At 39.9% G+C, this 23,902-nt stretch overlaps 1 protein-coding gene across 4 annotated transcripts in view; it reads left to right on the top strand.

Annotated features, from left to right (window-relative positions):
* Positions 1-23,902, top strand: part of LOC146520609 (microtubule-associated serine/threonine-protein kinase 1-like) — a 50,669-nt gene that overhangs the window by 14,488 nt on the left and 12,279 nt on the right. For all 4 annotated transcript variants that reach the window (XM_085155711.1, XM_085155712.1, XM_085155710.1 and 1 more), the window contains exons 3-13: positions 7,379-7,473; positions 9,129-9,204; positions 12,062-12,134; positions 15,099-15,259; positions 16,284-16,359; positions 17,055-17,264; positions 20,402-20,503; positions 22,399-22,531; positions 22,998-23,065; positions 23,455-23,531; positions 23,652-23,860. In XM_085155711.1, the coding sequence (XP_085011837.1) occupies positions 7,379-7,473; positions 9,129-9,204; positions 12,062-12,134; positions 15,099-15,259; positions 16,284-16,359; positions 17,055-17,264; positions 20,402-20,503; positions 22,399-22,531; positions 22,998-23,065; positions 23,455-23,531; positions 23,652-23,860 (1,280 nt within the window). The remainder of the gene's footprint in view (positions 1-7,378; positions 7,474-9,128; positions 9,205-12,061; positions 12,135-15,098; positions 15,260-16,283; positions 16,360-17,054; positions 17,265-20,401; positions 20,504-22,398; positions 22,532-22,997; positions 23,066-23,454; positions 23,532-23,651; positions 23,861-23,902) is intronic.

Raw genomic sequence — 23,902 nt, 5'->3', positions numbered from 1 at the left:
CATTAGGGGACCTGACTTCTTTGTGTGATGATAAAGGCCCTGTAACGTAAAGCGGTGTGGTGTGGTAGTCGATTTATATTCTTCTGTTGGGAAATTTTTATGTAGTACACTTATGTATACTTACTTGTGCAGTGCATGAATTGTAACAATGTATTGTTCTCTCTACTCAGTGATGGTAATAATGCCCGTAACATTTGACTGCTAGACACAGCGTTTTGGGAACATAGGTTAAGTGGATGATTTTTAGGATGTCAGGAGTCAGGATGCTTTCTCTACAGCTAAACTCCTTCCCCACATGGGAAATGTCCAACCATAATATAAGTGCCATATGCAGACATAGCAGATCTCTCAAGGTTTCTGTAAATTTCTTTTCCTGCCCCCAAAGATGAAGAATCTACGGTTTGAAGTATTCTCATATAAAAAGTCTCAATTATTTTTATTACTGTCCTGACATATGTAGTGTAGCAAGACCCAGTGTTACAGGCATCAGGCGCTCGAGGTCAGAGAGAAGTGAGTGGAGACGATGTGCAGTAATTGGCGAGTGTTGTGCATGTTTACCTCGGGTGCTGTGGCTCAGGTGCTCTCACAAACAGAAAGACATAATCACACCCAGTGCATGTGCGTCCACATTACACAGCTTTGAGACACACACAGATTGTGTCCTCTCCACACACCACCATGCTGCTGGCCATACCCCCATCTTCTCCTCATAAACACGTCTCCTCTGTAACTAAATAAACCATTACGCGTCACTTAACCAATTATGTGCAAACCAAAGGAGGTCCGTGGGAGGCTGAGGCACCTGGGTCTGACTGTAGAGTGCGTCCTACTAAGTGATGCCTTTTACCCCCAAGAGGAACCCAAAGTTCAATACCTACAAGCTCATACAAGTATATCTCCTATTAAGCCCTGCTTTCAGTGAAGGGCACTCTTTCCTTTAGTGTTAGAGTAATGGGACTCTTACAGCCTTTGATCCTCTTCCTCCTCCACTGTCTCCCTCTCAGGGCTCCTCTTACAGAAATCTTGCTTGATAGATCCTGCTCCTGTCTGCTGCTCTGTACTACTGCAGACTGACAAGAAAAGATTTGAACCTGTTACAGTAAACAAAACAAAAAATATATATATAAGAGTGTTTCATCCTTGCTGATGGGCTTTGAATTCCTGTCAGGGAGCTTTGGGACCCCGGAGAGCCGAGAAAAACTGGAAATGGAAAAAAAAGCAAAAATAAGAATGATGGTGTCTGTTTGACTTTTCTCTTGGCCATGGTGCATTCAATGAGGCAGTGCTTTTGACATTTAGCACAATGCTTGGTGTAGCTGAGTGGAGATTTGATGGAGCCGCGTGAGGACAGTGTTTTGCCCCAGGCTGTCTCCATGACCATTTTACTGTCTGTCCTTGCCTTTTACTGCTGGTCATGTGGCCAAATGGACAATACTGCCAGACCTACCTACTTACAGTTTAGATGGAGGAAAACAATCAATACACTCTGTCCATATCCTGCACAAAACCCACTCTATCTACTGTATTTAATAAAGCCTGATGTCATACCCTAATCTTACTGCAGAGATAATAGGATTAATTGCTTACTCAGCTAAATTAATCACGATTAATGGTAACTTAATACCAATTTCCTAGCTCCTTGTTGTGGGAATTTTCCTTCTTCTGTCTGATTTCCACGAGTCCCCTTTGACCCAATGGTGGTTTTCCAGTCATAATTTAGTAACTATATAAAGTCATAGAATGTCTTACAACTTTTCCATAGCAATTAACAAAAGAACATAAATTATAAGGACTGGATTTAACTGTATGTGTATCTGCTCTAACACAGGCAGGATCTCAGTCACTGTCTAAATAGGGGAGGATTCACAATCTCAGTTTCCTGTTTCGTAGCTTGGTTAGTGAAGTTTGAAGCCTTGAGTTAAGTGTTTTGACTGTTTCCATTATTCATTTTCTTTAAACAGACATTACATGCAAGGGTGGCTGTAAATGCACGCTCACATAGTAGCAGTAAGTCAGACACAAGGGAGCCCCAGTTTAAAGCATGCCCTCCTCTACAGTGTTTGATTTTTCTGTCAAAGACTTTATTATTTACTCAGGCTATAAACATATGAGGGACATGTTGGATTGAAATAGTAGATATAGTTTGATTTTAAGGTTTTTTCTGCTGCTTTAAATGTAGAAAATGCCTTTCTATAAAGATGGACCGGTCAGGATTGACATAAGCGATATGAGAACAATCACTTTGAGTCACCATAACAAGCTGCTTGTTTTATAGGCTGACATGCATTAGCAGAAGGCTAGTTTTATGGGGAAAATAGATTACCCTGTCAGAAAACTATTTTTGTGTGGTTAAGCACTGGTATGAATTTTGTGCTTTTTGTGTCTACTTTTGGCTTCTCTTGTCTGGAAGCAGATGATATATTATACATGATATATGAAATATTAGCTGTTTAGTGATGAGAGAAGTGGACTGTAGCTGTAGAGCAGCATTAATAGGGAGTGAAGCGGCTCTCTGTAGATTAGCTTTGAAGACCAAAAACCTGCTGTTTCACCCTCCTTTGGCACAAATTCAGCCGAGTCATTTATCACGAATCATTTGCTAGCAGCAGCCAGACGAAGAAGCTTTAAGAGTTACTCAGTGAGATTTTGTATTTCAATAGAGAGGATCACCTCCCAGATGTTGTAATCATTTTATATTTGCTTGTATGTGTAACCCGGCCATAAATTACATATTGTTATAATTACACAAAATGTGTTCTAGACCACAAATTTTATTTTCCAGTTTATACCTGACTTTTAGGACCTTCAAGCCTGTAGTTATGTTCTTTATCAGTTGGAGCCCCTCCTCATTGTTCTTCTTCTTCTTTGGTGCAACCCTATAAATACAGTGTACCCTTTTGGCCTCTCCCCTTTTCTACAATTCCCCTCTGGAAGAGGTTGGTGTCATTTCTTTCCAGACACTGTACAACACACATATAATGTATATTTAGCCACCCTGATATTTCTGATTGTGTGTCTTTAGTTCAATTATTGTCATCATTGTGCCTGTTTTTGTTAGATGTTAGAAATGTGTAGTATGTGTGTGCCACAAATGTGTTTTAGGCGCCATTAATGCTAGCATGAATATATAATTCTGGCTAGCTTGGGAGTTGTGGTGGGTTGAGCTAATCCTCTCCCCCACTGTTTGTCTTTGGTCATAGGAGCTGGAGCGAGCAAATTATTTACTTGGAGGTATTTCTTTCTTTTACCTTTCTTTGTCAGGTATGTCTGAGTTTTTTTAAAATCTTATGTCAAATATGTTCCATGTAAGTTTGTACTTTATGTTTAATGTAAAAATAAATGCAGCCCTTTTCTACAATTCCCCTGTGGGAGAGGGGCTGGAGTGAGCGAGTTATTTACTTGGAGGTCTTTCTTTCTTTTACCTTTCTTTGTCAGACACAATGCAGAAACACACCGGTTACATATGGTTTGGTTGTATGTATGACATTTTTATTCATTTTTTACATTTACTTTATATTTTTGTGGTGAGGTTGTGGTTCTCTTCCCTGAGTTATCCCCCACCTCATAGTGCTGCGGAAAAAAAAGGTTAAAGCTCTTTCTGTTTCATCATTTTCATTCCAACCATTTTAGGAAGGCCACTTTTATTACTAAGTCCCTATTGCTTAATTTCCTTTTACAGCTTACTCTTTGTTTGCCCAGACTCTTATTTCACTCTCCCTCCCTTCACCATAAAGCAGTGAACTTCAGTGGCTTTTTTCCCCCTTTTCTTCTTCCTCTCTGTGGTCCCGACTTGGTCTTATCTTATATATCTCTGCTGCAGGCTGCGTAGCAACAACCCATCATGTGACCATGACTCGCTCCTCTCCACCACATTCCCTCTAGAGTTATAAAGCTACAACCTCAGTAACTTAGTAACAGAAATCTTAATCTTCATTTGTCTTAAGCCATTAAATGGTTCATAAAGAAAAATAAAATGTCATCATCCCATTTCCTCTTTTTCTCTGAATCATCCCTTCATTACCTCCTAATGCTCTAAAGGTTAGCTCTCCCTAGCGCTTCATCAGCAATACATTCCTCTACCACTTAAATCCTGACTTTTCTGGACTGTCTTCTTCTTCACTAGCGCCTCAGATCTGCTTCTATTTAACATTTGTAGAATCTCATACGAATGGTGTGGTTTCATCAATATGAAGCAGCGGTGGGAGTGGATATAGAGAGTGTTTGTTTGTTTGGTTTTGTCACAGTCTATTCTGTATGATCTGCTCACAATGTTCCTCACGTGCTCTGTTCATGCTACGAATATATGTAGACTGTGTATGTGTGTGTGTGTGTAAAATGGTTTAAAAAAACTGGGTCATATCTACCATGTGTGTGGGTAATGAGCACCCCTGTGAGGCCTTTCAACCCTCCCTGCATCTAACTCTTGTTTTTCTTCTATTGAATTTGCAGTCAACTCGTTTCCTGAGGCGTTCCCTTTCCCTTATTTTACTTTAATGTCATGCTTGTTCCAGCTAGCCCCTCCATCTCTCTCTCTCTCGCTCTGTGCATCTCCTTTCTTGCTGCAGCATCCATTCCTTAACCACCCCCACCCCTCCACCCTCTCTTGAGCCACTGGCTAGTGCAGCCCATATTTGCTAAGTGTATTGAAGTGCACCTCACCCTTTCCTCCCACCCCTCTTTGATCCTGATTGACAATCCAGGAATGGGAAAAAAAACCCTCTGTTTTCTGCATAAGCAATGCCACAAGACAGAATAGCTGGATGTGTATTAAATAAGGGTCTGCATGCTTAAAGCATTTATTTCATGAACTGTACCAGAAGAAGCTCAAGGCCAAGTGCTGTGTGTTTACACCCAGCCTCCATTGATTTCCTGCAGCACTGAGAATTCATTAACCATGTGCAGTCCTGCTGCAGAGTTTGTCTTTATATTAATCTAGTAGCAATCGTCTTAATGAAAGCCTGAAACTATAATCATACACTGGGTTTGACTTAAAATGCATGCATGCACTCGCTGAGATGGTCCCTTGCTGGGATCAGCTCAAGGTCACGGTGTGTGTCACAGCGAGAGCTTTAATGTGATTATCGAGATACAATCAGTCCAGGTTAGAAAGTGTGAAATGGCAAAATAGCGGTTATCAATTCAGTCTATTGGCATATGTGATCGATATCCGAGAAGCTACTTACACAGCTGATCGATCAGCATTCAGGTAATGAAAACAGATAGGTGAGATAAGATGGAGCTTGCTCAGAAATGTGAGCCTTTTACATTACTCTACAGAGACATATCGCAGAGTCACCATCAGACTTAACTTCACTGAATGAATATAAATATGTTTATTCAACATGAGCAAATAATGTATTCTGCAAAGTCACTGTAGCAGTGGAAGGATGCCTGATGTCAGCAGATCCACTTAGAAATGTGGAAAGTGTTACCAGGAATGGACAAACACGCAGTCACAGCTCCTTATCGTTAGTTCTGCACAGGTTAGGCTTGGCTTTACATAAAAGTCCAACTCTGAGAATTGTCACTTTGCACAACTTGACAGTAGATGGAAATTTATGAGTTCAAATCAAGGCAGCTTTTTAGATTTATATCAGTCTGCTATCTGCTAGCAAAATGAGCCTGCCCTTCATCCAAATGACCTTAAACCCGACACTCCAATCACTCAGGTTTCCCAGCAGTACACACACCAAGTTTATTGTGGATGAAATGAATAGTCGTTCATTGGCCATATAACATAAGTGAGATTGGATTTTCTATCAAATTAGCCCAGACCTCCTCCCACTGCATGCACTGCCTCCATAAAATTGTGTACCAAAATAAATACGATTGTAATTTGTATTCATAAACACATTAGCAAAGATAAAGCTCCTATTTTATTTAATCATTCAGTATGGTTGGGTGATAATATTTCTAGGGTTTGGAGGGCTTTCACATAGTGTGTTTGTGGGGTTGGATTTGCAGATGTTAAAACTTCCTCTTGCATAGACTCACAGAAAGTGCTGGAACCTATGGTTATCTATTACAGTAAGTAATAGGTTTGGACCAACCTATACAGCAAGGATAATAATAACTATAGTGCCACACTACAGTATCACTTTATTGTCAGTGACATTAATGCAACTCAAACGAATCATGGGTCTGATTTTTGTACAAATATAGTGGTTCAACTTTACATTTATTTTGGGGAGATTAGGGCTAAATTAAGGCCCTCTGGTTCTCCATCTTGAGTGTACTATTCATATAACCCAGCAAATCAGAAAAGATGGAAGTTGGATGGATGCATGGATGGAAATCGATCACTAAGTGTTGTGACCAGAAAAGATACTGTCACAGTCCTGTGTGACCTCATTCTGACATCACCAGTTGTCAGATATGACACATTTATGTTTATAAATAAACCACAATGAATGATTTCATCAATAATGAAAACTGGAAAAATTCAAAAGTCATTCTGAGTCTGTGACCCTGCTAATGCTGCTTTATTAAGGTGCCAGTTTTGCTTTATATATTTATATCACACTTATATCTGGGTTTGTGTGTGTGTGTGTGTGAGTGAGAGGGGGAGAAGAGGCGACACCTCTCCTCCTCACATGGACCCCATGTGACAGCGGGCTGAAAGGGAAGAGAGGGGAGACCAGCTCTCCTCTTTATCTGGCAGCAGCAGAGATGAGATGGTGCTGCTTGCGTTTTGTTTGTTCCCTCCCATTTGTTCCCAGTTGTATTTATTTGCATTTATTCATGCCCCATGCTCATGCAACCTTGAAAAGCACATTGCTTTTTTTTTGTTTGTTTGGTTTGTGTTTGTCAAAATTAAATTACTCTGCTCCGGTGTGATTGTGACAAAATAAGTGGATCTAGTGAAAGCAAACAACTTGCTCTGTTTACCACCTAATGGCAGAGTTAGAGATAATGATATCATGTGCGACATGAGGTTTGAAATGAGTCAGTGTGGTAGTGACTGCTATTAAGAGACCCGTAGTCAGCTGAGGTCATAAAAGTGGACATTTTTGCAGTATTTCTCTCTCCAGTTTTAAATTTTTTTTTTTTTTTTTTTAGAAATATCATCTAAATCCTCTCTTCTTATCCTGCTTGTTGCCTCTCTCTCTCTCCTCTTACTTTGGCAATCCCTCCCTCGCTCTCTCTCCTCCTTTCTTATCTTAGCTGAGGGGAGGCAGACAGGGATGGATGGCTGAGGAAATTGAATTCTCTGTATCGCCGTCGCGCCCCTGCAGTGAGCTGCTTCACGTGTCCGCCTCTCTTCCATCCACAATTACAGCTGTGCATGCATATGTTTATGCACAGACACAGTGCTCAGTCACAACTCTGTTGTGGTAATGTGGATGTGAGTACATTTACATCTTTTTTTTCTCAACAGCTGTCGTACAAGCAACAGAAAAAGTCTGATCCTGACGACCACGTCCCCCACGCTCCCTCGGCCTCACTCCCCTCTGCCCCTCCCTGGACACCTCGGTATGTACAACAAAAGCCCTAACGCCTCCCCTGTGAGCTTGATTTTAATTGATTTTGATCAAAAATATAGGTGAAGATATTCCGACCTCTCAAAAAAGGGTTATTCTACTGGTTCATCATGTGTTTACAGTTTCTTAGTTTTATTCTTTTTCACTTCACTGCAGAGAGTTAGAAGATCAATCCCTCTCTCATGTCTGTATGGTTAAAATTAAGTTAGAGCTAGTAACAGGATAGCTTAGCTTAATATAAAGTCCACTTAAGGCCAGCGCCAAAAGCAAGTCAGTTGTTAAAGTCTTCTGTGTTAACATGTCCAGCTTTACAGAAGAAATAAGAATGATTAATTCCTGCTACTGTTTGTGGTTTAAAACGAAGAAATAATTATTGTTTTTGTGTCTGCGTGTTTCTCCCATTTAATTTATGCATCTTGCTAACTAAGCTTGCTAGCATTAGCTCATAATTTTATCACTCATCTGTGTCATCTAAATTTACTTTAAAAAAACAAACAGACAGATGTGAAGGCCAAAAATGTTCAGACTTCAAACCCGATTTTATAAATTAATGTTGATGTCACTGAGCTTATGTCTACTTTTTATATACAGTCAATAGGTGAAATGATTAGCCTTTGAAGTTGTCATGGTAATTTTACATGGAGGGTGACATCAAGCCCATTTTACGGTGGCCCTGAGAGGCCAAACGCAACTTAAGAAAACACCAACAATAAGAAAAACGCTGCAGAAGCACGTAAAACACAATGGAAATAGGAAAAACGACAACAGAAATAGGAAAAAGAAATTTCCAAAGGCACTAGGGAAGTGTTTCTGGGGAGACAATAACCTGACGGACCAGTTGCAGGAACCCGAAACAAGCTAGGTGTGTTTTATCATGATTCATATAATACTGATGACGGATTTTTAGGCTAATAGTTAGGCTAACACATCCTGTGTTTTCTTTTTTCCTATTTCTGTTGTCTTTTGTGTGCTTTTGCAGCGTTTTTCTTATTGCTGGTGTTTTCTTAAGTTGCAGTCCGTTTGGCCTCTCAGGGCCACCGTACCATTTTGATCTTCAGTGTCCCAGATCAATTAACTTCCCCTTGGTGTCAGCATAAAGACGTTACACATTTAATTCTCTAGACGAGTTGTTTCCTTGTGTTTTCAGTCTTCGTGGCAAACTAAACACGTCATCATAGCAAGAAAACAACAAAAAGCAGTATCTTTCCAACAATGATCTCAAAGTTTACTGAGCTGAATGTGAAAACACAGCTCCCATATGAGGTTGATTCTGTTTTTGTCTGAAATATTTTTGAAATTTGGATATATATGTAACTTGCATTTGTTCCCTGTCGAGTTTCACTAAAGATCAAAGATAGGCCCTTAGGTTTAAGAAAAAAAATCTTAGTTTACATTAAGTTTTAAATCGGTTTACTCCCAAAAGCGTTGCCTACTTATTATGAGTAGTTATGCTGTGATATTGAACTAAAGGAGCAGTGGGAGACAGCTCTGGGTCTGCACCTCACAGCACGTCACTGGATTTCCTGTTAGGACTTAGCCACAGGATAAAAGGCACAGTGACATGACATACTACCACTTTGACCTTCTCCTACACTCGTGCCGTTCTTTTGTGTCTCATTCTCAGTACATGTCTTGTTGTCCCACCAGGAAGCAGCCCACTGGACAGCCCACGAAACTTCTCTCCCAGCAACCCAGCCCACTTCTCATTCGCCTCCTCCAGAAGGTGACTGCTTCCCGGCACTGCAGACTACACACTGACTGTGATTGCACCTGTTTACTCTTGGCCATATTTGCACAAGAGGTGTGAGAGGGATAGAAAGTGAGATAGAGACAGATAAGAGTCGAGTCAGAGAGGGGAGAGACACCGAGCAGGTGTGAGCTCCAGTGGAACAAGAGGTGCAGATGTGTTGTTGAGAGAGATCGCACACATTCTGGAGAGCCTGTCGCTGCACTCGCAGGTTCTCGCAGGTTCTCGCAGCGTAACAGGGTGACTCATGTATGACAAGGCCAGGCCATTACATTCACAGCTCCTCTCTGTTTAGTCACGCTTGTTGCCTGTGTCACACATCTACATCTGTTCATGCTAATAGATTTTAGATTTAGGCCTTCATGTGGTTGCTTTTGTCTTTCCAGTAAGCAGATATCTTACTGGTACAGCGTGTAACAATATTATAAACACTAGTTCACTTCAAACACAACAGCTTAGAGAAGAAGGCCCTTTTTTTCTCGGGAGGCGCAGGTCCAGAAAATAAGTTGTTTGGCCTTGAGCCATGAAACAATGGCTGCATCCATGTAGTCACATTCAGAAATCTTATGGCAGGTTATAAGAGGATTATAAGCAGATTCATTGCACCACGTTTCATTTTAATGCTCAAATGTCTGCATGCTTTTAGTCACGAATCACATCGTCCTACAGAAAAATACTTGAAGTGGATCATGTTCACTACAGTCTGTAATTTGATACTGCTTTTTTGTGGTAATTTGTTTTTGCCATAAGCTTCAAAAATAGTTGTTAATTTTGAAAATGTGTCTTCAACTGTAGCTCTCTAATCTGCATTGTGTGAAAAGCGTTAGATGTATTCTATGGTTGTAAGTATTATCTGGTAATATGTATTATAAAGGTATAAATATTTAATATTAAAATGCTAACTATGTATTGTAGTGCACTGAGTGAACTATTAAACCTGTGAGCTGTGAGTTGTCACAGAGTGGGAAGTGACAATAATAATAATACTACATTTTATTTATAGGCCCCTTTCGAGTCCCTCAATGTCGCCTCATATTGGTGCCGTAATTTAAACTTGCATACACAAGAAACAAACAAAAACACAGTTTAAAACTGATCAAGATAACAATGGGCTATAATGCTGTTTAATTATGTTATAATGAAGAGTTTGAAGTCTGAATGTGAAGATGGGTTTTGAAATGTGATTTAAAAATAGAAGGAGAGTTTATGGTCCTGAGATCAGGTATTTCAAAGTCTTGGAGTAGAGCAGCTACAGGCTGTCAGGCCCCATGATGGACAGTCCTGACATGAGGTTATTATAGCTAACTAAAACGTCACTAAAAACTAAAACTAGTTATGGGGGAAATATAGCTTCAAAAAAAAGTCACATATTTTTTTTTGAAAGAAAAAAAAATGTGACTTTTGAAAAAATATAAACTAGCTAACTATTTTATGAACTTGGAGAACTATCCATCCATCCAGGGTCGCGGAGGGAGCTGGAGCTTATCCCAGCAGTGATAGGGCGAGAGGCGGGGTACACCCTGGACAGGTTCACCAGACAACCATTTGCACTCAAATTCACTATGGGCAATGGGCAATTTAGATTGATCAATTAACCTATCCCCAATAACTGCATGTCTTTGGACTGTGGGAGGAAGCCGGAGACTTGGAGAACTAACTAAACTAAACTAAAATAATAACTAAAATATTAAAAAGTATCCTTAGTTTTAGTATTTGTTAATTTGCTAAAAATATGTAAATACAGTTTGCCTGATGAGGCTTTGATGGATGTATTTATTCTGACTTTGGACGTCTGCACTAACATTCCTAGATCTTGGACATTTTCAAAAAACCTAAACCAAAGCGAGCTAACCCACTCTGGACACTAACTCAAACTTAACTAAATAAAGAACAAAAAGAAATGAAATAAAAGTAGAAAATATGAAACTATAATAACTCTGGGATCGATGCAGACAGAGGGTGTAGCTGGGATTTAGGTGCAGCATTTACAGGATGCACTTTTTATGGCTGCATTTATGCTACAGGCAGACACGAGTTAAGTGCTTGAGCTCGCTCTCAGGGTTTGCTTCGTTTCCACAACTTTAAACAGCAGTTGCTCATACCATAGACAATCAGCCACTTTTATCTTTTCATAAAGGGGAACTGTCACGCTCATTTCCAGTTGCATATTTTCCTTCTTACACCCCACTTGAATAGCTTTTTATTATTCATAGGTCAAAACAATCCTTATTTACCTTACACTAAATACAAAGCCTCACGTCATCCACTGTGTTTTCTTTTTGTGTGCTTTATGCATCGTTATTATTGCACTGACCATTAACTAGCTAACTTCATAAACACAAAAGAACTTTAAAGGAGAATTTTGAAATCCATACAAGTATGAAAAGGCAGCAATGATGAGACTCTGCTGAAGCTTGAAAGGTGTGTTTAAGAGAAGCTAGAGTGACTACAGCTGTGTTTATGAATAATGATCAGGTAATATTATTTATGTATTAAAAACAACGAGGCTCCATCCACACTCTCGTGTTCAAACAGCAGAGATGTATATGTAGGCGGCCAATTAGGCTGTTATTTACTTCCGTCTCTCTCTCATGTTGGAAGTCGAGGCTCCTATAAAGCCTCTGTCCTTATTTATCAGATCTGTCTGCCTGCCTCTCACTGTGAATCTGAGTTACAGAGTCACAATGCAACTCGCTAGAACATGATTTTCTTCAGCTGAATTAAAACTTCTCTTTCTCTTTAAACAACAGAGAAGCTTATGTGATATTGATTTTATAGCCCTACAGTGCAGTGGGTATTAAATGAAGTGCAATTTGTGTTTGCCATTCTGCAGGGCCGATGGACGACGATGGTCTTTAGCGTCGTTGCCCTCTTCTGGATATGGTACCAACACTCCCAGCTCCACGGTAAAGTATACATCACCACTTTTTCACTGTATTGATCATAAACGTGTGTGTAGGGGAGCAGCTATGCTAGAGCGTATTTTTGCAGTTATGCGTATGTGAACAACTCAATTTAAACAATCCTTTCAGTTGCCAGTCAAAAAATACACCAGTTAAAACCAACATAGTCAAAGTTAAAGTGTAGACGAGGAGCAATATTTGCAGGACGTTGCCTCTCAGCACGAGTCACGATAATTTAGAACACAAATGCTAAAAGCCCAGCTAGTGGTAAAATAGTTCCGTAACAGTTTTCTACAAGTTTGACATGTAAAACAGTCAAAAGTATTGGATATCCACAAGAAGTCATATAGCTTCACTATAAAACTAAGGTCACGAAACTCCAAGTAAACATCGCTGAAGCAATTTGCACTCCTAGTCTACTGTATGAAAAACTCTGTAAATATGCCCCATTATATAGCGTTAAATAAAATTCATTTGATAACTTATTTCTAAGTATTTGGAACATGAAGAGAACCAACATTATCTTTGAAGGTTCCTTTTACATCACAATTTGGTTGTAACCTCATAAGCATTAGCTTAAATGTAAATTGTTGGCTGCTGGGTTACTGTGGCTAATAAACTTTTGATATAACTAATAAGTAACTAATAATTAATGGGTTGATTAGCACTGATTAGTCTGTTTACACCAAATCTGTTTGTTTTCCCTCTATGAAATTAGCAGCACACAATTGCAGTTTTGGTGTGAAATGATACATGGACGTCTTTTTCTGGCAATTCAGACTTCAAGTACCAACAATGCTGTCCTGTCCTTGAAAAGCTTATGGGCACTGTGACAGGTCCTTATTTTAGGCAAAGCAAGACATTGGTATATGTTCCTGCTTTGGATTCTACATTTTGATACATTTTATTCAAGACAAATAGAAAGCAATACAGTCTTTGATATAATTAGTCTACTGAGGTTTCTCACGTCATGTGCATATTGAGTTGTTCACCGTACTGGAGGTGATTCAACAATCGGTTGCTTGTGAAAAATGTGTCCTTCTCAATTAGTTGGAAGTGTTTCCTATCTTCAATTTAAAAGTTGCGCTTTTAATTTGAAGGGTTTGAGTTGCAATATTTATGGAAAGTAGCTGGCCGGCGTCACTTCCATTTAAACTATGTAAATATGCCGAACACCAAAGCAATCACAAGGATTCGGTTTTGCCAACCTTTGCCAAGTCTAGGGAACGCACGCTTCTCTCTCATGACCGGTGATTGCCAGATGAGATGGACCGGTCTCCAGGCCTATTTACTGCTACACTGTCACCGTGATTGTCACACGTCAAAAACACAAGTTATCGTCACACAGTTAGTGGCCACGTGTCTGAAAAAATCAAGTAATAAGTCTTGTTAGGATAGCGCAACACCATCTGAACAGACAACTAGCAGAACAGAAGTGCAGGGAATTATAGAACCAATACTAGTTATTATAGGGGATGCACTTAGATGCACTCTTTATGATGGCATTTACTGATGATTATTTTGGAATGATCCTTATGGTTCCTTATTATAGCAATGCAAAAATTTTATTCCTTCTAAATTAATTGAGGGGTGGGCTTATTGATCAGACCTGTCCCCACAGCTATATGATGATTAACCATAATTATATTGATTATCAACCCTTTCAGCGTACCAGAACTTTCCCCATTTAGCATGTCAGATATATCTATAAAAGCCAGTTTGTATTAGCTGAATATACAATTTTCACTTTAAGATAACAATTAAAATGTCTCCATCTCCAGCTCGTCACTTCTACTTCTTCCCCTGCCTGTCCTTCAGCATGACGTGTTGCATAACAGTGATATCAGGGGCCTGGTTGTTCACTCCATCTGGCTGTGGATGGAGGCTTAGATGGTGACGAAACAAAGTGACGATCGCCAAGCCGGTTGGGACGAGAGCGATGAGACACGTGGTGTAGTGAAGAGACGTCGACGCGAGATAGAGCACATGCGTTTCCACGCTAATTTAATCAGAGACCAAAATAAGCCAGATACTATGAATAGAAACACAACAATAGTACATTAAACAAAAGGCTGTGAATGTTATGAATCACACTGAGCTGGCGCCTCAGTCTCTGCTCTATTTAAAGTAATTCTCTCACATCATACCACAAATTCATAAATACTGAATGGAGTTATTTTCTTGCCGACAGCGTTACCAGATTATAGCTTTGTGGAAAGATCATGCTGATCATGATGCTCTATTTCATCTTGTTTGCAAGAATTTAAAATTTTGGACCCCAACGGTGTATTCCTAACCATTTTCCAAGAATTCCCCGTATACTTGGAAAAACCAGTGAACAAGGAGAGAAGAAGACCCAGTCTGTGCTCATCAGACTGTAGCCCAAAGACACACACTTGAACAGAAATATAAGTAACAGCTGGATCAGTTCAGCAGATGCTCTCTGGGAAAATAATATGCAACTCTACCAAGATAGAGGAAAAAATCTTGACATCCACACATGAAATAAACAAAGGGAGGCATCTGCATCCTTACTTCACTCTTTTCACTTAGAAATGTAAGAGGAGGCGGTCTAGGTCTCATTGTCCCTGTTTTAGGCAAAGGAAATAGGAGACAAAGTTTTACTGACAGATGGATTTAAGATCTGGCCCTGAGGCGTCATTATCTTTCAGTTCCCGGTTTGTCGTCACACTGTCTGGATCCATGAGGAATAACAGCTGTAGACTGTCAAACACTTTAAGAATTTAGCTTTCAGATCGTTATCTTCTGCAGTTGCTGGACGTCATTTGGTGGAGTTTTGTCGTTAATTTTCTGGCACTTTCTCTATTTGATCCTTCCAACGCCTACTTCCCTTTCTCATCTGCCATCCCACCCCCCTCCTCCATCATCTTAATTCTCTCTCCTTCCCTGTCTGCTTCCTTTTCCTCCTCCACCCTCTTGGCTCCCTTCCTCTTCTCCCTCTTCCAGTCCTCCAGCTCTTCTCAGGAGCGACTGCACCAGCTGCCCTTCCAGCCCACCATGGATGAGCTCCACTTCTTATCCAAGCACTTTGGCAGCACAGAGAGCATCATGGATGACGATGGGGGCCGCTGCTCTCCCCACATGCGCCCTCGCTCCCGCAGCCTCAGGTTAGACACAGCAGCGGCGCTCATGAGATTAAACAGCAGCGTCTGCTGCCCAGCGCACTGTCCTCTTTTCAGAGGCACTACTTAAAAGCAGATTTGCTGGGTCACCAGTGGTTGATCTTACTGCTTTTATGTAACATCTTTGTTTTTATCGTTAAAGAGGCCTTTAACCAATAAAAAAATATTTTAGCTTAAATAGAATCACAAGTCAGAATATTTTTAATTGGACATAAAATCCGTGCAGAAAACATCCGTTTTAGGCTCATGACCTGCTATAATTGTTATGTAAAAAGTGATCTTTTGTTGGATAGTTTAAAAAAATTAAGCTTTTTGGATGAAGTATACAAATGATAATCCTACTGGAGTAGATTAATAATGCATAGGTTATATAATCACAATATACTCAAAGTAAATACAGTAAGTAAAAGTACTTTTGTGTCAAATTACACTTTTCAGAATTTGATACATGACAGTAACGGATGATAATTATGATTTATTAACGTGTAGATCTCATTATTGTTGCAGCTGGGGATTTAAATACTTTTAAATGGATTTATAATAATCCAATAATCCTGATAATCCAAAACTTTAAGATAAATAGTACGGAGTTCAGAGTACAATACTTGCACCCAAAATACATAAAACGAAAGCAGCATGACACGGAAGTACATTAAACCTCAGTAAAGTCATTAAGTAGTCATCGAGTATTGAAATGGCAACAGTTTATGGGCAAAACACCTCTATAAAAAAACAAAATGTCAGTAGTTAACTTTTCATGTATAGTCAATACAAATCATTTTGAAAACTATGATTGAATTTTGGCTTTTGGTGTGAATAATTACTTTAGTTCCAATCACTCCCATTTATTGAAAACGATCTACTTCTTTTTTCATTTTACAGTGCGTCTTGAAGCCTATTTTAAATGTATTTCAGATATGTCGATTATAGCATTGATCTCATTATATAACAGTTTTCAGCCCTTGCTTTGGAAAAGCTGATTTTATTTTTCCCCTGTGTCCCTCTGCAGCCCAGGACGCTCCTCCTCCTGCTACGATAACGAGATAGTCATGATGAACCACGTGTACAAAGAGCGTTTTCCAAAGGTTAGACACACACATACACACTAACACAACATACACACAGAGACTTGCAAAGAGCCTTTACGATAACATCATATTCTGTTTAAATGCACACAATGGTAAACTTTTGGAGCCTTTTCGGTGCTCAGTTACTAATTAAAAACAGTCAAAGCTCTGCAGTTTGTGATTAAACATTATCAGAGATCTGTGTATGCAAATGTTTTATATCCTGCATCCAAAAAACTGGGAAAGAACCGTAACCATGTGGGCTGCTAAACCATAGCTAACAAGATTATGAGAACGTGCCAAGCTCCATTCGCCCCGTCAGTGTGAATATCACGTTTATTCAGTGCATGTAAAAATACCGCTCCAGTTATGAACAGTGAAATGAAGCCGGTCGGTGAGGTCGGTATCAAAAGGAAAGAAGCTGAAAGCTTTGACAGTGATAAAAATCAAACCATAGGAAATTGAGCATTATAGTTTGGAGTTCATCTGCGGTAAAAGCTCTTTGGGCTTGTTCTCACACAAGTGAAATGAAAAAAAGAAAAAAGACATTGTGCTGAAGTCTGACTAAATCAGCAGAGCCACGCTGTCTGAATCGCAAATGAAACGGCTTCCTGAACTTTCTCTCGCATAAATCCGGCCGAGCTAAGAAAATAAATCTTTTCCTAAACCTAATCTCCTCTGCTGTCTTCTTACGCCACCTTGTCCCCCACCAGGCCACGGCTCAGATGGAGGGGAGGCTGGCCGAGTTCATCCAGGCTTACTTGCCTGAAAGTGTTCTTCCGCTGGCTGATGGAGTCCTCAGCTTCATCCACCATCAGATAGCAGAGCTGGCCAGAGACTGCCTGGCCAAAGCTCGCGAAGGCCTCATCACCTCTGTGTACTTCTTCGAGCTACAGGAGAATCTGGAAAAGCTGCTTCATGATGTGAGTTTTTGGGAATCGCTCTTGTTTTTTTGAAACTGGACGTCCCTGGATTTGACCGAGAAACGCTGCGCACTCATAAGTAGCAACTTGTCGGTCACATTGTAGCCACACACTAAATCATTTCCTACTAAATGGGACCATAATTTACAAAATGAACATCATGCTGGATTTAATAAGACTTGAAGTTGGAGATTAAAACCACAAATTCATCAAGAAAGTATTTACTAAGGCCCATTTTCTTTACTCAATGGGACTTCTTTTTGCAACCAGACAACTTAACTGCTCCTCTTCACTGGAAAAAGTTTAAGGCACAGTTTACCCCAGCTCCACTGATTTTTAGCATCTTTTATCTATTATATAAAGCATGTGTTGTATTCTTAGTACAGTGGCTTTGTCATAAATAGGAACAGATTCAAAGGTGACAGGCAGTAGCTTTTTCGGGATCGTGTGGATGACGGTACATTTAAAATGACTTTATAGAGGAAAAAAATACCAGTGCTGTCCTCTGATAGTGGTCAGTAATGGTGAACATCATAGAGAAATCAAGGGGGGGACAGAGACTTAGAGATGTACTGTATGGTAAACTGAATCAAGACTGCTTAGAACTGAAGATGATGCTTGCATATACGCAGTGTTGGGCAAGTTACTTAGAAAAAGTAATTAATTATAGTTACTAGTTACTTCTTCAAAAAAGTAATTGAGTTAGTAACTGAGTTACAATATTCTAAAAGTAATTAATTACTTGAAAAGTAACTATTGCGTTACTTTAATAAAAATGTTTAATTGGCCATTTTTAACTACTTTTGTTTTTACCTTTAAAAACTATTTACTTTGCCTTGTTTGGTATCATTGTTTTCAGCACAGCCTCACGTGTCTGAATTTACAGTTATGTTTTCATTTTGACACACTGTATTAACACAATTGATCTAAAATCAGACAAAAAACATAAAATCAGAGTAGAAAAAGTTATATTTTTACTGTAACAACCACAAACATGTTTAATGAATCATATTTCACAACTTTAAATGCAAATATAAATTGTCAATTTTAAAATCCTATGCACAAGTTTTGCAAACAACATTTTTTTTTGCTCATAAGCAGAGAGTGCTCGCTGCGCTGTCCTTAGACAGTAAACGTGACAAAACTATTGAGGAAAAAACGCCGCGTATATATTGTTTATAATGACTCTGGTTTTACGTGGCCTATCAACACAATTTATAAACTGGTATATATATCACCTTGTTGCTTTGTCTTTAAGTGGTCATGTGATTGGCTTACCACGACAACTTTATTCTTCCTCAGTCAAACAGCAGCGCTCATGCGATTGTTTTGCCCCCTTAGCTCCAGGTGTTGTGCTAGACAGTGATCGTGATTACCGTCCGCGGGAGCGCGCGCAGCTGCTTAAAGCTGTAGCGTCCAGATTACTTACAGCTACTTCCGTGCAACTGATATAAGATGCGGTAAGATGAACACAGCTTCAACCGTCTGTTTGTTGAAAAATAGTAACGGACCGCATTTTCTTGTTAGTAACTGTAATGGCGTTGTAACGATAGGAATAGTAATTAGTTAGATTACTCGTTACTGAAAAAAGTAACGCCATTAGTAACGCCGTTATTCCCATCACTACATATACGGGGTATCACCCTATCAATTACAAGCAAACATGCAGCTTCCATGTGTTTTTTTTCCTAGAGGAAACAGATTAGCAAGATTACTGATTAGCATCACACCCCAGTAAGATTTACGAATGTAAAGTGTAAAACATGTGAACTGTGTGGTCGGATCCATCATTCCTGTCACAATCATCAAACACCTGGGTGAGCTTTTGTAAAGAGCAATACCAAAGAGTGACCAATGGGAACATTTTGGAGAAAGGCTGAGCGGTGGTGCCGTATCCACTTCTTTGAATATCCATGAATTGTGTGGCTCACAACTGAGCTCTTTTAAGTTTCTCTTATTTGGCCTTCATCAACCTGATTCTTAGCCACAACAGGCAGCTGTTTCCAGCTAAGATGGTTGCCAAACCCAGTGTGATGTACCAAATAACATGCCACACCAAGTAACAGACTGAGTGCTGAACATAGTGGAGACTCCTCATAAAAGAGGCACTGTGATGTCACCCAAGTGTTTGAAGAGTCTGTAAATCCTCAAGCAGAGCAGTTTCACTGTTGCCATATGGAAAGTGTGCAGGTCATATATGGCTGTAAATCAAGAGAGTGCGCTCTGATATGGGACATAAGACATAAGGTACATCTGCACTAAAGCAAAGCCTGCTTTGCTTGTTCTTCTAGACATTAAAGAGGTCCCAAATTTACAAAAGAAACTACATGCTGTGCTTAATATGACTTGAAACTAGGGACCAAAACCACGAACTCTACAGGATGATGTTTACTGAGGTCATTAAATCAAATGAGCTCCAAGTTCCTTCCCTCGTATATTTCTATGCTAGTGGACTTCCTTTCTGCAGCCAGATTAGTCGCCCCCTGCTGTTCATTAGAAAGAATGCAAGCCTGAAAACAGCCATTTCTATGAAATAAAATAAAATATAGAAATTAGACTTTTTTCATTTATATTTGTATTAAACAGTTTCTTTTTCCATAAAATGCCTTTTTTTTCAACAAAATTATTCAAATAGTGAGCAGGAGAGAAAGGTGAAGCAGATGAACTGCATAAAGATTAATTTGTAGATACGCTTTGTGAGTAAACATCAATAAAACAGATCATGAGCAGATCAGGTACAGGTGATGGGGATATGCGAAGCTTTGCAAGATTTGTGATTAAGTGATTCACCTCAGGTCTTTTTAATTAGATTCAAACACACAAAGCCTTTGGTGAGAGCCAAATTGGAGGCTAATTGTGCATGTGATTTGCCAGAGAAGATAACAGGTATCTGCGAATTTCATAGAGCCCATCTTTACAGCTTGATTAGATTGCTGTGATTACCCTGGGTTGCCTGGATTAGGTTTGATTGGATCAGCTGTTTGATTACGTACCTTCGTGCCTCCGTCTGTCTTTTGACTGACAGATTTTCTCTGTCGTGTGTGCGTGTTTTATTGTTGTCAGATGTCACTTTTTGCAAATGTTAAAAACGCTGATGCATATTTGTCTTTCTGCCTCTCTGTGTGTCTTTACGTCAGGCATTTGAGCGCTCGGAGAGCTCTGAGGTAATCTTTGTCACGGAGTTGGTGAAAAAGCTTCTGATCATCATCGCCAGACCTGCAAGGCTTTTGGAGTGTCTGGTAGGATCACACTCACACTTATCAGTATTTACCCACCCATCGACTGCTGCGATGATCACAATCCTCCTCCAGCCCCATGATTCATCACAGAACTTCTCACAGCTCCTGTGACTCGAGGCAAATTGCTTTATTTTTAAAAAGCAATCATCAGCGCAAAAACATATTTGTAGCCCCTTATGAGCATTTTAACGGTCGGATTTTTTACTCAGCAGGAATGTGAAATGAAAACAAGCAAACCAGTCTAAGACTTGGTCCAGTCTGTCTGGATGGCGGAGACATTTGCATTTAGATTAAATTTGCCTTCCCAGAGTACGGCTAATACCAGGCAGTAGCCCCCTGCTGCTCGGCTGCCTTCCAGCCTGCCTCAAACATACCGTGACCACGTTGTCGTTTAAAGTTGAAGCATGTGTGTGTGTGTGTGTGTGTGTGTGTGTGTGTGTGTGTGGTATGTTTTTTGTCTATGGAGCCTGCTGAGACTTGGTGTTTCGTAACAGGATATCAGTTGTGCATCCCTGCATGAGTCATGCCAAGCTGACGTGGTTCTTGATTGTGAGAGACAGCTCAGACAGTGACGTGGAGAATTGATTCATTGGGCTTGTTCCAGTCCCTCCTGGCGAGCACGCCAAATTGAAAATTAAATTATTCTTTACGTCAAACTAGTTTATCTGAAGTCATAACTGTAAAAATAAGCCGAATTTAAAATCCTTCTCTTCGCATGCAAAGTCCTGAGTGATCATATTTTAGAGCGTGTGTGATTCGTGCAATGGGAGGCAGATTCCTTTAGCTGTAAGGCACCTCTCCTCAGGAACCAGCTCACAGTTTAAGTTAAGGAGACAAACACATCCTCTCTGCTTTTAAGATTAGACTTATAACTTTTTGATAAGACTTGTAGTTAAAGCAAGATTAGGTGATATTAGTGGTGTTGCTACAGGCTTACGCTACAGAGGCCCTCACATAATGCACTGAGCACTAAACTCCCTCTTTTTTTATTCACGATGCATTTCTATGCCACTACAGCTTGTCATGAACTTTTTCCTTCTCTTTTTTCTCCCATAGTTTTGCCGCATTTCTTGTTTGTCAGCTCTTCTTTTTTGTCTTTTCTTTAAAGATTCTCAGCTGAGAATCATTAAAGCGATGATTGGAACTTCCAGTCAATGAATTAATTAAAACAGATTAATGTAAATTTCAAAATCTTATCTGGTTTTCATATGAACCTATTTTCAGTGACATCAGCTTCAATGCCATGAAATTAACTAGGCTTCGAATTCTTTTCTTTCACTCTTATTTGCCAGATTTTTCAAGTAACCTATATTTGACAACAGCATAATAAAAGTGGAAATTCTGTTTTTGGTGTGCCACCTAAATAATTTTACCGGCCCCCATATGGCGCCCTCTATAAAAATAAAAAATCTGGAGGCGTCCCTGCTTTTCTTTTCCTTCACACCCCCCTCCCCCACTCCCACGACCTACAAGTCGCACCTAATGGCCACTACACAACCTAAAGCACTTTGAAACTACTGTTTGTTGTGAATTAACATCATATTGATCTTCTCTGTTTATGCACAGCAGATTCTCAAATGTGACCCGTGGTATTAACTTTTGCAAGGAAGACGAGCTGATGCTTCTTTTCCCTGCCCCGTTCTGACCACCACTATCAGTTCCTCAGTAGCAGCACAGACTACAAAAACAAATCCTGGGCTGATCCAGAGGCAGTCATTCATGAAATGACTTGGATATTTTATTAAATTCACAACCAAATGCCAGGATAACTCAAAGGAAAATTAAATCACCACAGGCTCTAATTTAATGCAGCTGATTGAATAATTATTGGATGAGCTCCAAAACTTTATACCTGATGACATCAGCTACTCAGGTTTTATTGTTGTTCTCTGCAGGAGTTTAACCCCGAGGAGTTTTACCATCTGCTGGAGGCAGCTGAGGACCACGCCAAGGAGGGTCATCTGATGAAAACAGATATCCCTCGTTACATCATTGGCCAGCTGGGGCTTACTCGAGACCCGATTGAAGGTGGGTAGAGGAACTTTAAACAATTAACAGGTTTAAACAGGACCTATTATAAACATTTATAAATTTATAGTTTTATCCTTAGTTTTATCATAATTCCAAATTATTCTTATTTATGTCATGCTGGGCCTTGCTGTTGCCACTCATATCATATGATGCCTGATACAAGACATTTTAGCTTGTCTCCAGTGAGGCCTGTCCCACAGTTTGGGAACCACTGCATTAAGCCAGCTTTCTTGTGATTGGCTGTTTCTCATAAACAGAAGGTTTAAATAACAGATGTGTGGCACTTCTGGAGTCTCACATAGAGCAGTCTGTAATCTGAGCTTGCATAACTACTGGCATGTTTATTATAAGCTCAATAAGAGCCCTTTTATATGACATAAATAAAGGAAAGCAAAACAAGTCTCCTTATTAGAAAATAAAATGACTACCAGATTTTTTTGATCAAACATGTGTTTGTCATCAGATATGGTTTACTTGGAAAGTTATGACAGCGAGGGACCAGTGACACCTGAAACAGATGACTCCACAGAGGTGAGATCCAAAATGTTCCCCAGTCTGGTCATTTCTGCTGGCTGAACGTGGCTGAAACGTTGTTGAATATGTTTTCATCTGCTGATGACTTGGCAAACAGGCTGGTGTCCATTCAATTAGCTCATTTGCACTGAGGCTGTTGAACCCGGATCCACCCCTTTCTTGAATCACGTGGCCTCCAAATTAGGATAAGCAGACAAAAAACTATAATAAAAAACAGGAAGGAGGACATAGGAAATGCCTGGAGCAGGTTCTGCTTATCTGTGCAGACAATATAAATGTTCATCAGCAAAGACTAATTTAACAGGTGACAAAAATGATATAGAACGTGCTTTCTATCCTCCCACTGGATCATATTTAATCTTTGCATTGTGATCTTTGATCCACAGGGTAAGATGAGAGCAATGAAACCACCAGGAGAAGCAGACTTCCAGACCATCAAGCTGATAAGTAACGGAGCATATGGGTGAGCAGAGCTTTTCTCCCTCACATATTTGCTTTTTTTTCCCTTTACAAACACATAGAGCCAGTGAAAATAAAATGGTCAAACTGCATGCCTCTCTGGCTGTGTCTGCATGTGAACCAGCGCTGTTTACCTGGTGCGGCATCTGGAGACACGGCAGCGATTTGCCATGAAGAAGATTAACAAGCAGAACCTGATACTGAGGAACCAAATCCAGCAGGCCTTCGTAGAAAGAGACATTCTCACCTTTGCAGAGAATCCCTTTGTCGTCTCCATGTTCTGCTCCTTTGAAACACGTCGACACCTCTGCATGGTCATGGAGTACGTAGAAGGTGAGGACAGGTCTACATGTGCAAAACAAAAAGTAACCCAAT

The sequence above is a fragment of the Neolamprologus multifasciatus genome, chromosome 4 (assembly GCF_963576455.1).
Source record: "Neolamprologus multifasciatus chromosome 4, fNeoMul1.2, whole genome shotgun sequence".
Classification (NCBI taxonomy): domain Eukaryota; kingdom Metazoa; phylum Chordata; class Actinopteri; order Cichliformes; family Cichlidae; genus Neolamprologus; species Neolamprologus multifasciatus.
The sequence above is the reverse complement of the archived record's forward strand: the minus strand, read 5'-3'. Positions and strand labels throughout refer to the sequence as shown.